Source organism: Lactuca saligna, chromosome 5 (genome assembly GCF_052625555.1).
Source record: "Lactuca saligna cultivar CGN05327 chromosome 5, ASM5262555v1, whole genome shotgun sequence".
Classification (NCBI taxonomy): Eukaryota; Viridiplantae; Streptophyta; class Magnoliopsida; order Asterales; family Asteraceae; genus Lactuca; species Lactuca saligna.
The window spans coordinates 304,586,013-304,602,470 of NC_136421.1; the positions used below are offsets into that span (position 1 = coordinate 304,586,013).

At 36.1% G+C, this 16,458-nt stretch overlaps 1 protein-coding gene across 1 annotated transcript; it reads right to left on the bottom strand.

Moving 5' to 3' along the window:
- Positions 1 to 14,265: 14,265 nt before the first annotated feature.
- LOC145046985 (FK506-binding protein 2-like) lies at positions 14,266 to 16,009 on the bottom strand. Its single transcript, XM_078995239.1, has 6 exons — positions 15,958 to 16,009; positions 15,776 to 15,822; positions 15,509 to 15,570; positions 15,338 to 15,399; positions 15,169 to 15,270; positions 14,266 to 14,345 (listed from the first exon to the last, which is right to left on the bottom strand). The coding sequence occupies exons 1-6, from the start codon at positions 16,007 to 16,009 to the stop codon at positions 14,266 to 14,268; spliced, it is 405 nt and encodes a 134-aa protein (XP_078851365.1).
- Between the last annotated feature and the right edge of the window lie 449 nt (positions 16,010 to 16,458).

A 16,458-nucleotide genomic window follows, 5' to 3' on the forward strand; every position in this document is an offset into this window, starting at 1 on the left:
AGCAATACAAAGCTATATGTACGATGAGAGATTCAAGGAGATATAGACTGTTAGATTATTGAGACATTGTAAGTCTCCGTTTATGTTTATGTTTTGTATCAGTTATGACATCCCAAACTTTTATAAATCAATGAAAAGCATTTCATCTAAAACGTCTTGATTTGATATTATATCACATCAAGGATATTTTTAGGACCAATTCCGCAACAAAAGAACTACTATGTTTTAAAATAAGAATAAATAATTTTTTTTAAATGACCGTAAATTTGGAGATGTCACAATTTGGTATCAAAGCATTAGTTTGAGCGAACTAGAAATTTAGATGATTTATAGACTTCAACTTAGAATGCTAAGTGATGATCGTGATATATGTGTCTATTATATTCTAGGTAGTACACCTGAAATGACACAAGAACTAGTTCACTTTAGGATAAGATGCCTATTTGCTTGTATATGCTAAATGGTTGGAATTATAACATGCCTTAAGTTACCTATATGAATTGGTATTATCTGAATAAGTTTAAGGTTTATTACTGACCTAGAATTAGGAAATTTTATGTGTCGGGTATCTAAACATTTAATTACCGTATTAGAACTGACATATAACTTTTCAGAGCGATAAGGAGAATTATACGTCTAAACTTTCTCTATCTATATTCTTGTCTTGGTACGCTAAACTTTGTTTTGGTATCTATAACGTCATGGTGAGAACTTGTAGAGGATTAGGAAGCAGTAACAAGAATCAACAGCCTGAACCCCATGTAATCAAACGTGCACCTGGAGTAGTACTAGTAGCTAAACCTATCACTATGGCAATGCTTAGGGTACTATTAGCATAACATAGGGAAGAAATGAGATAGTTCATTCAAGAAGTTGGAAGAGATCCTACTATACCTATCATACGACCTGAGCTCAACGAGGAGCAATCTGAGGAAGGAAATTATAGTAGAACGGTGAGTTGTGTGAAACCTAAAGTGGTTAGATGGAGTAACCCTGAGGTCAGGATTGAAGGAGAAGGATGCAAGTACAAGGACTTTATGGAAGCCAAACCACCAAGCCTTTCAGGAAACCTAAATCCAATAGAGATTATGGACTGTATCTCTAAGATGGAGATGTATTTGAGAGCTTCAACTGTAGCAACAAGCAGAGAACCGTCCTTGAAGTCTGGCAACTAAAGACTGAGGAATTGAGCTTGTGGAAGCTGTTGGATGATATCATGCTGAAAGGAGAGGCTAATAAGATGTTGTGGGAAAATTTCCTTATGCAGTTAAAGAGAGAATATTACACCAAACAAGACCTTCTAGAGATCAGCAAGATGACCATCATCAAGTACGCTTTAGCTTTTACAAAGAAGATGAAGCTAGTTCCATACCTGGTTCCCACCGAGCTTTCCAAGGTGAATAAGTTTGCTAATGGACTACCAGCATACTTTGGTCCAATGTTCAAACACGCAACCACATTGAGAGTCGCTATTTGTGCAGTTAGGAATATTGAGATCCAGATAAGGGAGAAGAGTCTGGAAAGGGACGAGAACGGAGAGAAAAGAAAGCTTGAAGGATCTTCAAGGTTTGATAAGAAAGGAAGGTTCTTGAAAACAGATCCCAACGATAAGAAGTATGTAGGTAGTAGTGAATTTAATGTTGGATAAGGTGTCTAAGTCCATAACTTATTTGGTACATACTTGACCCGACCCGGCATGGTCCATTTGGGTTGCACTTCATCCAAACGATTTATGGATAATTTTATGAGAATTTTATACTTACTATTTATTAATATATTATAAGTTCTAATATATTAATATGAAGTCATGTTATTTAATTAGTTTTAGTCTTAAATTAATTATGAATTAATTTAGAGATTAAAAAGAAGATTGATTAAATTAGGGCTATTATATTTTATATAGTGTGGGCTAATACTCATTTGTTAATGGGCTAAGCTAATATGGAAGTCCATGGATGATCCATCGAGCTTTTAACCCATGGATCCTTGGAAAGGAAAATACATGGGTTATTAGGGTTTCACCCTAACCATGCACACTATATAAAGAAGCATATGATGCAAGAAATATGGCTCTAAGTGTAGACTCTAGTTGTGTGAGACTTAGTGGTGGCCGATTCCACAAGAAAGTATACTACTCTCTCAAAGTTTTCCAAACGTTTGTGGTGATATGTGATTCCATTTGAGGCATTCACACTATTGGTGCTTGGCTCTCAAACTCCAAACAATCAACCATCATCAAAAGGTATGTATTTCTACTAGTAGTTTTATGATTCATAATCCTTATGCTATGCTAGTTAGGAAGAAACTTTGGAAGTTATTATTTGCATGTATTTTAGAAGAAAACATAGATCCAAGGTTTATTAGGGTTGCATGCACACTTAGGAAGTGTTAGATTGCTCAAAACCCAACAGCTAAGTGGTGCAAAAAGTCCAAGAAGAAGCACTTAGGAAGATACGATGGAGAAGTGACCTGCTACAAATATGGAAGGACATGTCACTATTCTATAGATATCACATTCGATGACAAGAAGTGTTACGGATATGGAGATGGTGGGCATATTATAATGAACTGCCCAAAGAAGAATGAAGTAGCAAGGCAGAATGTACCACCAAAGTCGAAGGCGAGGACATATCATATGATCATTGACGAAGTACCAGTAGGTCGGGAATAGAGAGCGGTGTATCCAGAGTTTAGGATAACTAGTATTAGGATACGTAGCTTGATATAAAAGGCATGTAAAATAAATAAATTTTGTAACCGTTTTTAGAGATAATGCAATTTCCTAAATTATGTTATGTGCTTTTTGTATGATTTCTTTTTTGTTATAACTTAGTGGGTTGCGAGACAATACTTGGGATGAGTATGAGTAGGTGTGAAAGGTAGTAGAGGCCTATACTCCCGGATGCACAAGACTCGCACTTGGATCAAGGAAAGTTATAAGATTACTAAGATGCTAGTAGTTGAACTATTTTGTTCATTTCCATCATTACCTTTGTTTCGATGATGATTTCTATTCCGACCCGAGTAGTCAAAGTGAATCAAGTCCGACTAATATACAAATTAAGTTCAACGTAGCATTTGACTTTATATTAAAGGAAAAGATAATCAAATCAATTAGTAGAGGTATCACGTTCGTTGTTAAGATTTAGCAGCCTATAGCTTGAAGTACTACATGATAGGATGTGATTATATCACATTAGAACATGAAGCAAGGTAACTTTCATGCTATAGTCTTACTCAAAAAGACCTGAGTCTAAACGTTGCATCATACGATGAGAGATCATTTGAACATGACTCGTCGGTATGTTACAGTAGTCAAAGTAAGGACCTTAAATTTAGGTTAAGTCTAGCAGTGGTCTCCAATGAAGATCGAATCTAGAAGGAAGAGCAAATACAAGAATTTAGCACCATCAACAGTCAAGAAGTCTAAGAGTTGGAAACTCAATAGAAAAGACATAAGAGTTACGATTACCACCTAGGATATAAAGGTAACGTGCGGAGCCACATACAAGTGTTGTTTTGTTGATGATTCCACAATGTAATCATCTTAAGTTGGGGATGATTGTAACGCCTAGAAAATCAGGCTAAGCATTTAAGACATAATATAAGTTTTGTATTAAGAAAAATAGTAAAAATCAACCAAATCATGTGCAATTCATAAAAATAAGTACGCCAAAACATACACACACACACACACACACACACACACATATATATATATATATATATATATAAAGTACTCGTCATCCCAATCCTGAAAATATAAATTTAGTAGAAATCCGACTCGGTATGACTTATATATGATTTTTATAAGATATAAAAGTCAGTCATGCACAACGAATATGTGACGTTAAAAACTACAAGGAGAATGGTTGACTTTTAGCAAAATTTGCCAAAAGGACAATTGTAGTACTCTTTTAAGATACAAATTTTGATAAAATGAATGCCAAAACAGAGTCTGTACGAGAGAGTTATGATTTTAGCAAAATCATTTAATTTTATAAAAATAGGGACGAAAAATAAATTCAGAATTACTTGATGGAGTTTAAAGGAAATTTTTAGATCTCGTCGAGATCTTTCTGTGGATATAAACAACGTCGAAAACATAGTCCGTATGAAGAAGTTATGAAATTTACAAAATATGTGATTTACACCTCGCACAATGCTTGCCAGGTGCGCGTCAAGTCCGCAATGCAAGCTTCTAGAAGGTGAAAACGTGGAAAACTGATAGGCCAAAATGTGGCATAAAGTGTTTGGGTAGACGTAGCCTTAAAATGTGAGGCGTGCACTCTTTTTGCACGTCGTGCATCCCAAAAATAGCTACCTCATTCCCTTCCCACACCTCCCAAATCTTCTCTCTGGAGTTGCTTTTGATTTTAGCTCGTTTTCCCTTAGTTTTAGTCTTCGGTGAAGCCCTACGGCCCCTGAAGTAGTAGTAGCTAGCAAGTAGTAGCTCTGCTAGTGCAATTTCCTAACTTTTGTCAAGAAGAACCTCTATAAGTTAAGCTACACTTTAGTCTTTTCAGTGTAACTTATATTTATAGTCATAAGTTGTTATTATGAACCTATAAATAAGATTTATTAGTAATTACATATCATTATAATGATCGATCTACTTACGGGAGAGATTTCTAGAATGGTCATGTTGGCTTGTTTGTTGGATTTCAAAAAAGCTATTGTAAATGTTAGTTTAATTATTGTTCTAAATGCCTTTTAATGGACTCCATAACTTGTCCTCAAGTTATGGAATTCCAACAGTCTTTTCCATAAAAGTCATTAAAACTCATAAGTTATAGAAATGAAAGGTTTTGAATAGTTTCAAAACTTGCCCTCATGTTTTGGAATTTGTAAAGTCACTTTAGAAAACTTTAATTCCAAACCCTAGAATTTTAAAAGTTTAAAATTCAATCATTATACTTTATAGTATTATAAGTTTATATATATATATATATATATATATATATATATATATATATATATATATATATATATATATATATATATATATATATATGATCAAGTCAGTCTTACCGTTAGTAGGCATCATTCACAAAGTCGCTCTATAAGGGGGTATAAGGTTACTGCCTATAAAATGGCAGTTTAATGGGTCTCCACTCTCACCCACCACTTCCTTGAGTGGTGGAGGGTCGTTAGCCGAACAGGTAGGATAGGACTATAATTCTCATTAATTATAATGATAATAAAGTAACTAAATGTTTTATTAAATTCTCAATCTTAGTTACGTTAGGAAAATGTGAAATTGATGCTAATCCATGAAAATTGCACCTTACACTTTACCAATTCGTTAATGGAGCGTGTGTGGTTAACTGGCACATTAACTTGGACTAGTAAGGGTGGCTCGATGTTTATCATAAGATCAATGGAGTGTGTGTGGTTAACCGGCACATTGAATGGGTGATAAAGTTGAGAGTACCAAGCACATTGTGCATGGTTATTCACTCCTTGTTTGTGATCCTTAGTATCCCAGTCACAACCCTGAAGGGCATAATCGAGATTTAAACATGTCATTGAATTGTTCAATGAATTTCAAAGGATCTAGGAGTTTCAATCCAACTAAAACCTAATATCTCTTTCATTTTTCATGGTGGAAATTGGTAAATCATCATTTACCTACCTTCAAATATTTTCCAAGTTGGATTACGACATCCCTCTTTTAATTTGTAAAATATTGTGTTGGGTCCTAGCCTTAATATTTCATTTGGGTGTTATATTAAGGATTCTATATCTAATCTAAACTTTGTCCTTCTTCTTTTTCAAATGTCTTCCAACACTGCTTATGTCTCAAACCCTACTGGCTCCTTCTCTTTCATGAACCTTTGTGGGAGAATCATCTTCGATGGTTCCAACTTCAATGATTGGATTAGGAACATCAGGATGGTCACTCGCTATGTGGACAATGAATATGTCATAGACAATGAGCTAAAGGAAATTGATGAGTCTTTTTCTACTCCCGAGTAGATTGTTGAATTTAGGGCACATGAGAAGGATGCCACAAAGGTAGCTTGTATCATGCTTGCCACAATGTCGGCTGAACTCCAAAAGTCCTATGAAGACTACTACCCTTTTGAGATACACCAAGACCTGATGGAAAGATACCATCAGAGTGCTCGTCAAGAGAGGTATGAAATATTCTCTTCCATGATAACAACAAGAATGAAGGATGGTGAACCCATCACAGGCCACTTGCAGAAAATGAAGAGGTTTATGGACCATCTGCTAACATTAAATGTGAACTTTCCTGAGGAGCTGGCGATAGATATCATTCTACACTGCTTACCTCCATGTTATGATCAGTTTCGCATGACTTATCATATGAACAAGGAGGAAGTCACACTTATCATTCTACACTGCTAAAGGTAAAAATGTTGCTTCAACTCTTACCGTAACTACCCCTGTCCTGGAAATAGGACCAGGGAAAGGGAAGAAGAGGAAGTCTCCCTCAAAGGGCCGCAAGGGAAAGTTTCTTGATGGATCCTCTTCAAGTGGGACCAAGGCTTGTTCTGCTACTCCCTCTTCCATTCCTAAGGAAGCAGAGTGTTTCTACTGTCACGACAAAGGGCACTTGAAGCGAAGCTGCCCCAAATACTTGCAAGATGTCAAGGATGGGAAGGTTAAACCTACTCATGTAGGTTTTATACTATTCTGTCTAAAAACTCATCACATTCTAACTCTTGGGCGCTTAACACAGGTTGTGGATTTCACATTTGTTCTGATGTGCATGGCCTATGAAGAAGTAAGGATGTGAAGCACACGAAGATAAACTTGATCATGGGGAATAGGAAGGTTTCACCTGTCACCAAGATTGAAGTTTATTCTTTATTGCTTAGTAGTGGGTTAGGAATATATTTGAATAATTTTTGCTACTCGTCTGATATAGCAAGAAATATTATTTCCTTTCATGCTTTGTACAAACAAGGTTTCACATTTTCGTTTGATAATGAAATTGGTGCAATAAATGCTTATTATAATGATGTTTTTTTTTTTTTTAAGGCATTACATTGTATTGGTGTATATGAAACTGTGAATATTGTAGACAAATTAGGAAATGATGTGTTGTATATTGATTCTTCCAATGAATTGGATAAAGCATGCTTGTGGCATTGTCGCCTTGGACATGTTAGCAAGAAGCACATAGGCCAACTCCAGAAGGCTGGAGTTTTGGAGTCATTCGACTTATGGTCGGATGACACTTGCAAATCTTGCTTACTTGGAAAGATGACAGAATCACCATTCAGTGGTACTTATGAGAGGTACGAGGGTTTGTTAGATCTCATACACACCGATGTGTGTGGGCCCTTCAGAACTGCCACAAGGGATGCTAACCGCTTCTATGCGACTTTTACTGATGATTACAGTAGATATGATTATATCTACTTAATCAAGCATAAGTTAGAAACCTTTGAGAAAATTAAAGAGTTTAAAAAAGAAGTGGAGAATTAGCTGGGCATGAAGATAAAGATGCTCCGATCCGGTCGATGTGGTGAGTATCTTAGTATCGAGTTCCTAGACTATCTTAAGGAGTGTGGAACTGTTTCACAGTTGACACCACCTAGGACACCAGAGCTTAATGGTGTGGCTGAGAGGCGCAACCGAACCTTGTTGGAAATTGTTCGTTAGTCGAGCTTCGTTACTAATCTCATTCTGGGGGTATTCCTTAGAGACTGCCGCCCATATTCTTAATTTATTCCCTACCAAAAAGGTTGCCAAAACACCTCACGAGATGTAGACTGGGAAGGCTCCCACATTATACCACATCAAGGTTTGGGGTTGCGAGGCTTTCGTGAGGCGCGAGACTCACGACAAGCTCGAACCTCAGAGTGAGTGGTGTATTTTCATCAGCTACCCACATAAATCCTTCGGTTATATCTTCTACAGACATAGTGACAATGTTGTCTTTGTTGCGTGGAGAGGAGTCTTTCTAAAAAGAGAGCTCATAGGCCAAGGAGACAGTGGGAGGAAAATTGACCTTGAGGAACTTCAAGATTCAAGCAGTGAAGGAACCTCAAACACTAGCGATCAACCTGAGGAGGAAATTCATGTTGAGCCGATTGACGAGTCTGTACCTTTAAGGCGTTCCAGTAGAGTTAGTGTTCCACCTGTGTTATGTGGTTTCCATATAACATCTGACGATGACACATTTATCAATGATAGCACACTGATAAATTTGGATGAACCTAACAACTACAAGGAAGCCATGGTAGGCCCTGAGTCTGCTAAATGGAAAGAGGCAATGGACAGCAAGATGCAATCCATGTATGACAATCAAGTTTGGAACTTGGTTGACAATGTACCGGGTCGTAAGACAGTCGGATGCAAATGGATCTTCAAGAAGAAGACCAACATGGATGGGAATGTACACACTTATAAGGTGCGACTGGTTGCGAAGGGTTTTACTCAAACTCTAGGTTGATTATGATGAAACCTTCTCACCAGTAGTGAAGATTAAGTCTATTAGGTTTTGCTAGCCATTTCTGAATTTTATGAATATGAAACATGGAAAATGGATTTCAAAACCGCTTTCCTTAATGGAAAGTTGGTTGAGGATGTTTACATGAGTTAGCCAGAGGGTTTTGTCGAAGCAAAGTACCCTAATAGACTGTGTAAGCTTGAGAAATCCATTTATGGATTAAAACAAGCATCTCGTAGATGGAATATTTGTTTCGATGAGAAAGTAAAAGAGTTTGGCTTTTCTAGAAGCGAGGATGAGTCTTGTGTATATGTCAATGCTAGTGGGAGCGTAGTTAGCTTTCTGGTATTGTTTGTGGATGACATACTACTCATAGGAAATGACATCCCAACCTTGCAGGAGGTTAAGTCCTGGTTTGGGAAGTGTTTCTCTATGAAGGACCTCGGAGAAGCTGCCTATATTCTTAGGATAAGGATATTGAAAGACAGGAGTAAAAGATTAATTGGACTTAGTCAAAGTACCTACTTGGATAAGGTGTTGAAAAGATTCAGCGTGCAGGATTCCAAGAATGGTGACTTACCTATGCAGAGCAATGCCAAACTGAGTAAAGCTCAGAGTCCAAGTACAGAGGTTGATATAGCTGAGATTAGTCGAATACCATATGCTTCCGCTGTTGGCTCGATCATGTATGTTATGACTTGTACTCGCCCTGATGTGGCCTTTGCTTTGAGCATGGACAACAGATATCAAGGGAACCCGGGACAGGCTCACTGGACTGCAGTAAAGAACATTCTCAAGTACTTACCGAGGACTAAGGATTGGTTCCTTACCCTCGGTGGGAGTGATAACTTGAGAGTAGTGGGGTATAGTGATGCTAGCTTTCAAACTGACAGGGATAATTTCTGCTCTCAGTCAGGCTGGGTCTTTACCCTGAATGGAGGAGCAATAACTTGGAAAAGTTCCAAGTAGGAGACGGTAGCTGCTTCAACTTGCGAATCAGAGTACATAGCAACAAGCGAGGGGGCGAAGGAGGTAAATGGTTGAAGAACTTCATTGGATACCTTGGAGTTGTACCAGCTATAAAGGAGCCTATGGAGATTTTTTGTGACAGCGAGAGTGCAGTTGCCTTGGCCAAGGAACCAAGGGATCATGGGAGATCCAGACACATTGACAAAAAATACCACTTCATTAGACATCGAATAGAAGGACTTCTCGTGGAAAAGAGAGTATCATCAGATGAGAACCTGACAGATCCCCTCACGAAGGGATTGTGTAGGGTTAAGCATTTACAGCATGCAAGGCGCATCAGGCTAAAGGATGATATTAGTTTTAATGATTAGATAGCTTTCGAAACTTGTAATAGTTGAAATGTAATTGACTTTGATGCTTAAATAAAAGGTGTTTTTTATTTACTAGTATGGTAATGTCTTGTGTCAATCATTTACTATTGTTTCATTTTCCATGTTTTGACTTCCAGAATAATTATGTTATGGTATATCATATTATTCAAACTATCCACAGTTGATCATACGTTGGAAGTAGGTATTGAATCAAAACTGTCATGAATTTTGTTTGTAGATTTGTCTGAATTGTATTAGACATAACAGGTTTGTTGCAACATTCATGAGTGCTCATAAGGTCTAAGTATTGGATTCAACTCGCGCTCACTTGTATCACTTCATGGAATTTATCTCGAGTGATCGTGAGACTGTAATATCATATAAGTCTTCAAACCTAGATATATGAGTTTTTGACTATGAGTTGGTTGTATATTGATAGTACGAAAACGCATTGGTAACTCGATGTTATAAACCATGCTCTTGTGTATGATTCAATGAATAGTTAGTACAAGCATATACTATCAAAGTTTATATGTTCCTTTTAGTCCTTTGAGGATTAAAAGTGATATCTTGGGCCCCTCGATGATTTTGTTTTGACCTATGTATCGGGCCCGGTCAAAACTAAATTGATGTGTTCGATTAATTTCTATGTTAAACAAATTAGAAATCAGGAAAGAAACTGTTGGACAATAAGTATGACGTTGTTCCATGTATTTCTCCAACTGATATCTTGAGAACACAGGATTATATGATGACTTACCTAAAATGGAGCATCTCGTTTCGACAGAGGCTTTTAAGAGCTACGATTGCTAGTCGGTGTTTTAAGTCGTACTTGCAGTTATAATTATTAGACTTATCCAAGTGGGAGACTGTTGGATTTAGTGTCAAAGCCTACAACTATAATTGGTATGTACTTGACCCGAGAGTAGCATGGTCCATTTGGGTTGCATGGCACCAGAACAATTTGTAAGGATGGACTTATGGGGAGAGGATATTTATGATTTATTAATATATTATAAGTTCTAATATACTAATATGAAATCATATTATTTAATTAGTATTGATCCATAATTAATTGGAATTAATTTTGTGATCAAAAGAGACTAATTAAATATAGGGGTTGATTTGGTAAATCATTCATTCTTATGGTGTGGGCCAATGATCCAAGATTCATTATGTTGGGCTAAACCTATGTGGTGACCCATGGATGCTCTATGGAGGTTAAAACCCATGGAGCATGAGGAATGTGGAAAGTCATGGCTATGAAGGCTTACATAGTGTAACCCTAATTCCACCACACTATATAAGAAGCCCCTAGGCTACCAAAATGGGCACCCTAGTGTTCTGGGGAGCTATAGCCGCTTTTGAGTACAAGTGATCTTCTCTCAAGTCCTTCCAATTATTGGTGGTGTTGTGTGAAGCATTTGAGGCATCACACTTGGGGTGCTAGGATCTTATAGGTCCAAGGAATCAAGCTACAAGAAAAGGTATGTCATTCTACTAGATTTTTTGTATTAAATATACTTCATGGTATGCTAGTTAGGATGAAACGTTGGAAAAGTGAATATATGCATGTATAATGAAGAAAACATAGATCCAATGTTTCTAGGGTTGCATGCACACCTTAGGAGTGTTAGAATGCTCATAACCCTTTAATACAATGCTCATGTTTCCACCTCTTTATAAGTCGACGCCCTCAGTTCTACTTATGTATTATTAATCGTTTTCCTTAAACGTTTTTACCATAGAAAAGTGTATTTGAATTGTTTTTTGCTACACCGCTAAATTCTAATAACTATTGCACCTTTGGGTGTTCAGTTTTTACATAAATGCAGTACAATACACAAAATAAGGCCTCGTAGAATCTCTTATCTTTATTAGATATAACACTTAATATGAATACTATCATTTATTTATCCTTCTATAAAACATATATATATATATATATATATATATATATATATATATATATATATATATATATATATATATATATATATATATCATAAAGAATGCTCAATTTGATGAATCTATGTTTCCCTTTATTGGATAATTACCTCCTAATGATCTTAAAACATTGTTTTTCGCTAACTTTAAAGAAGCTAACACAAACATTTTATCAATGTTCCTTAAGTACCACCAACGATTGTCTTTGTTCCTCACCCTTCACTCTAAGTGTAACTTTGACTCCACCTATGGCCAAATAACATATCCCCTTAGGATCCATCTTCCTCCTTGGTCCAAAAGGGTTTAAATATGTTGCTAAAACCATGATGATTAATGGCCATTGAATAAGAAATGTTTGTCCTGTACTCTAAGACACTTAGGATTTAGTTTCCCCATCCTACATGCTCCAAAGTTGTTGGATCCGAATGTTTTTCCGCGTCAAATATCACTTTGATGGCATAGCCAAACGACTTAAAGATTAATTAGTCACCTAAGGTTTATTTAAGTTTCCTAGTTAGATTACTTTCTCAATTTAGTCTCGTTGTCCAAGCCTCTGCAATATGTATTATGCTTTCTCTTGATGTAATGCAAAAATAGACACTATATAAGCTTGATGTTAAAAATTCCTTTTTAAATGAGCATCGCAATGACATTATTATTATGGAACAACCCTTTGGCTTTCTTGTTATCAAAGTTCTCAGAATATGCTTCATCTTAAAAAAGGATTTATACAGCCTCAAACAACCAGTAATAATCTACCTCTCATTTGGACCTTCATCTCTCATGTTAATGATGAATTTGCTACCAAAGATCTTGGTCAACTAAACTATGACATTCTTATTCATGTCAGTTTGCTTTATGCTAAACTTGTGGATAATTATCTCTACAAAACCGTGCAACTTACTCCCCTTGGCTCATTTTTCTAGAATTTCACCTTGAATCCATCATTAGTTAGAGCTCTCCTTATGTAACTATTAATGGTCTCTCTTTCACTTACGTGGCCAACCAAGTTAGTTAATTCTTTCATGCTCCTATAGGCAATCAAATGGATACCCAACAATATGTTAAAGACACTCTTTCCTATGGTATGCATTTTCAACATCCTCATTAATACTCGTATGTCGGTTGTCCTGGTTGTATAGAAACTAAACATTCTATGTATGGGTACTCTATTTCTCTATTGGTGATCAAATATTTTTCTCTTTAAGAGCTAAAAAGCCACCCATGGTTTCTAGTTCTAGTTGCGCATACCAGTATTGGGATATGGTCAAGACCCATAATAGAGATTGTCTAGATCACTCTTTTCCTTCGGTATCTCCATGCTTTGCCTCCATATTGACCGATTCTTCTTTGTGGCAACCGGAGTGTGTTATTTTTAAGCCAAAAACTGATCTCTCACAAGTAAGCAAAACATATTGACATCAATTTCACTTTGTGCTCGAGCTCGTTTCTTCAGGTTGACTACATACCTGTTTTGCTCCCACATGGCTTAAGTTAGAAAATATATTTACCACTTATTTATCAATTTCATGTCATGCTTCTTCTTGGCCTACCACCTCTTAACTTCAAGGGAAGATATTATAGATAAGATTTAATTTGATTTGAGTTTGTAAATCTTATAAATTATGATGGTTTCTTTTGTGATATCTTCCATTTGTACATTCTTTGTATTATATGTAGTTATGTTTGAAATCAATTCCTTCAAGGTGAAAATACAATCGTTATAGTGAATCGATTTTCTTATTCTCCACTCAATTAAGATTTTCAAAAATAGTATCTTTTTATTGACTTCATTGTTCCCATCGATCTGTAAAGTAAAACCATGACCAATCATCTCTCTTGTACCTAGTATTTGACAATGATGTTGTGGATTGTTAAAAGAATTTACATTTGTCTTTGGTCTATTGAAAAGATGTTTAAGGGCATTTGCATAAAGTTATTGGGTTTAGATGGGGCTCTCATAAAAGTTCCTTACACTAGTTAGATTCTTGGACTTGAATGTTTATGTTTCTACGATATTACCTCCTTTTTTTTTGCATTTTAATATGTATTGGATTTTTGGCACTAACACCCAAGTCCCAACAATGGCACGGCTCTTTGGCATATGTTGTTGAAAAACACATAGTATAAACTCATGTACATTTTATTTTTCAATTTAGGGATGATCTAGTTGTATCTACCAACTCAAAGTTTTACCTTTACGAGTAAAAGGCAAAAAAAAGAAAAGAATGGAGGGCCAAATGCCACTTAAGGGTCCATGGATGCATCATTATGTGGTTGATATGAAGGAAAAAAGTATACCATGCAAACATGCTCTTGTAGTGATTTGGGCATGACATGACACTAAATGTAGACTTTCAAAATTAATCCAAACCAATTACTTAAACAAGATAGGCCACAATGCAAGGACTTCCAAATGAATACACATTAATAGCAATCTTTTTCTAGATTTGAGATTATATATATCGAGTAACTTTTAACCAAAAGTGAAAAAAGTGAATCTAATGGTCGTGTTTAATGTATGATTTCTATGTTAGACATAAATGGCAATCATAAGTCTCGCTTACAATCCACCCCTTTTCCATTAATTGCAATAAGCTCCGTGTTGAATATTAGTGTGGCCCCACCTGTTGTACATGTACTCATGCATATTACTAGAGGTGGGAATATTTGACATGATACTGACACGAAACCCGATACGAACTCGACACGAAATAAATGGGTTTGGGTAAGATATTTCAACCCGTTTAAATAAACAGGTTGACACGACACGAAAATTAAACGGGTAAGGTTAGGGTTGAGAATTTCAACTCGAATATGAATCGAAAATGACCCGTTTATTTATATGCAAATTTTTTGAATTATTTAAATAAACTAGAAAGATACAAAACCAAAATCATAAGTAAAAGAAAACATTCGAATTGAATCGTTTTGTAATGTTGAAATGACTTAGCCGTCTAGATCAAGATTTAATTTCAGTTTTTCCATTCTCTCCCAAACTACTCTCTTTCACCACTCTCATATTTTCATCTGCCTCCCCAACTCCCACTCTTTTAATTTTATCATCTGAACTTGTTATGACTTCATCTATTCTGCTTCCAAACTATTAGTTTTTCCTTTCCGCCTACCCAACTCCTACTCTTTCAACATGCTCAATCTTTTAACCTCACATGACACGACATATTTCAAGGGATAGCCTTAACCCGAAACCCGATACAAACTCGACACAAAAATAAACGGGTTGACACGACACAATACGTTAATTAAATGGGTCGGGTTATGGTCAAACACTTTCAACCCGTTTAGTGTTTCGACACGACACGATTGTCACCTCTACATATTACCATGAGAAAAAAAAATCATGCATGCATATAACAATTTTAAATTGCATCATTGTTTGAAACTTTTAAATGGTTTCATTTCATACACTATTAATTAATGCATGCCAAACTGGAATGAGAGGTGGATATCCCTGGTCTCCATAAGCTAATTTAGAAGGTATAGTTAGCTGACGTTTCTCTTCGATACACATTCCCAACAGCCCCTCGTCCCATCCTGCAAAAGTGTGTACGTAAATTACATTTTTACCCTCCTATATTTTTACCAAAGTGGTAACCCCTACCTTTTATCACCTGACCTTTTTCAAAGCTTGAATCAACAACAGATCCATCAGTAAGTTGTCCCAGCAAAACAAGCCGAAGCATATATTAATGCATGCATGCTACACAGAAATGGAGAAGACAACAAAAATGGAAATTAGAAAAAAACAAAAACTGGATTAAATCGTCTCACACGATAATGGATTTTGATTGTATCACCATTTTGTGTCTTCACTTCACAAGATGCTGGCTTATACTGCAACAATGATAGATCGAATTAATGTCCAGAAACAAAAGAAAGAACGTTAAATTCCTAGAAACGTTCATTTCGAAGAGTAACCTAATCACAAAATGACACAATTCAACTAACAAAACTACTAAAATTGTTCAACATAATCGACACGCATTCAACAAATTGATGAGGAACAACAGTTATAGAATATAAAGACCCTTGGATTTACCTCGACGTTGATCTGTAACTCAGTCACGTCTCCGGATTTCGCAGAAACTGTATGATTTGTAGGGAATACATTGAATCGTCGTTTCATTTAGACAAATCATGTATATATATAACATTCGTCGAAAAATACGAAATTTAGAAAAAATGCGAAATATAAGTTGATTAAATTTCGATTTTACTTACCTAATTTTGCTGCAATTAATAATAGAATCGATATGGAGCTCCACTTCTCCATTTAATTTCTGTGAAAAGGCAATTTTCTACTGTGACTTCCCATGAATACATTACAATAAATATTAAATACTGATGAACTCCATTAGTAGCTTAACATAAGGAGCAAGATAACAATAAATGACACTATGGTGATACGTTGACCTAATTAAAAGGAGATCTGGAGAAATAAAAACATGCATCATAAATTTGGACTGATTCTTCCTCGATTACAGATTACCGTACTACCGTAGGTATCACGTGCCATTAGTATTACCAAAAGGATCCGATTTCTAGTCTTCCAAATGGGCTGGACGTCGCTTATTCTTATGGGCCTGTCTACTTGTGTGGGATTTATGGCTGGGCTAATAACAGTTTGTTCAACTTGACTTTAAATAACGGGTTTGATGAGTTTTAGGGATAATGCCACAAAACCATAAACCCTTATTTTAGTAGCTTCCTCCAACAGGTTTT

Excerpts from the sequence above, each read along its gene's own strand:
- LOC145046985 (XM_078995239.1), bottom strand. The coding sequence starts at position 16,009 with ATGGAGAAGTGGAGCTCCATATCGATTCTATTATTAATTGCAGCAAAA. Across the intron at positions 15,271-15,337 it reads AAAAGGTCAGGTGATAAAAG|GATGGGACGAGGGGCTGTTG; the intron begins GTAGGGGTTACC and ends ACACTTTTGCAG. Across the intron at positions 14,346-15,168 it reads GGGATATCCACCTCTCATTC|CAGGTGGGGCCACACTAATA; the intron begins CAGTTTGGCATG and ends GTACATGTACAA.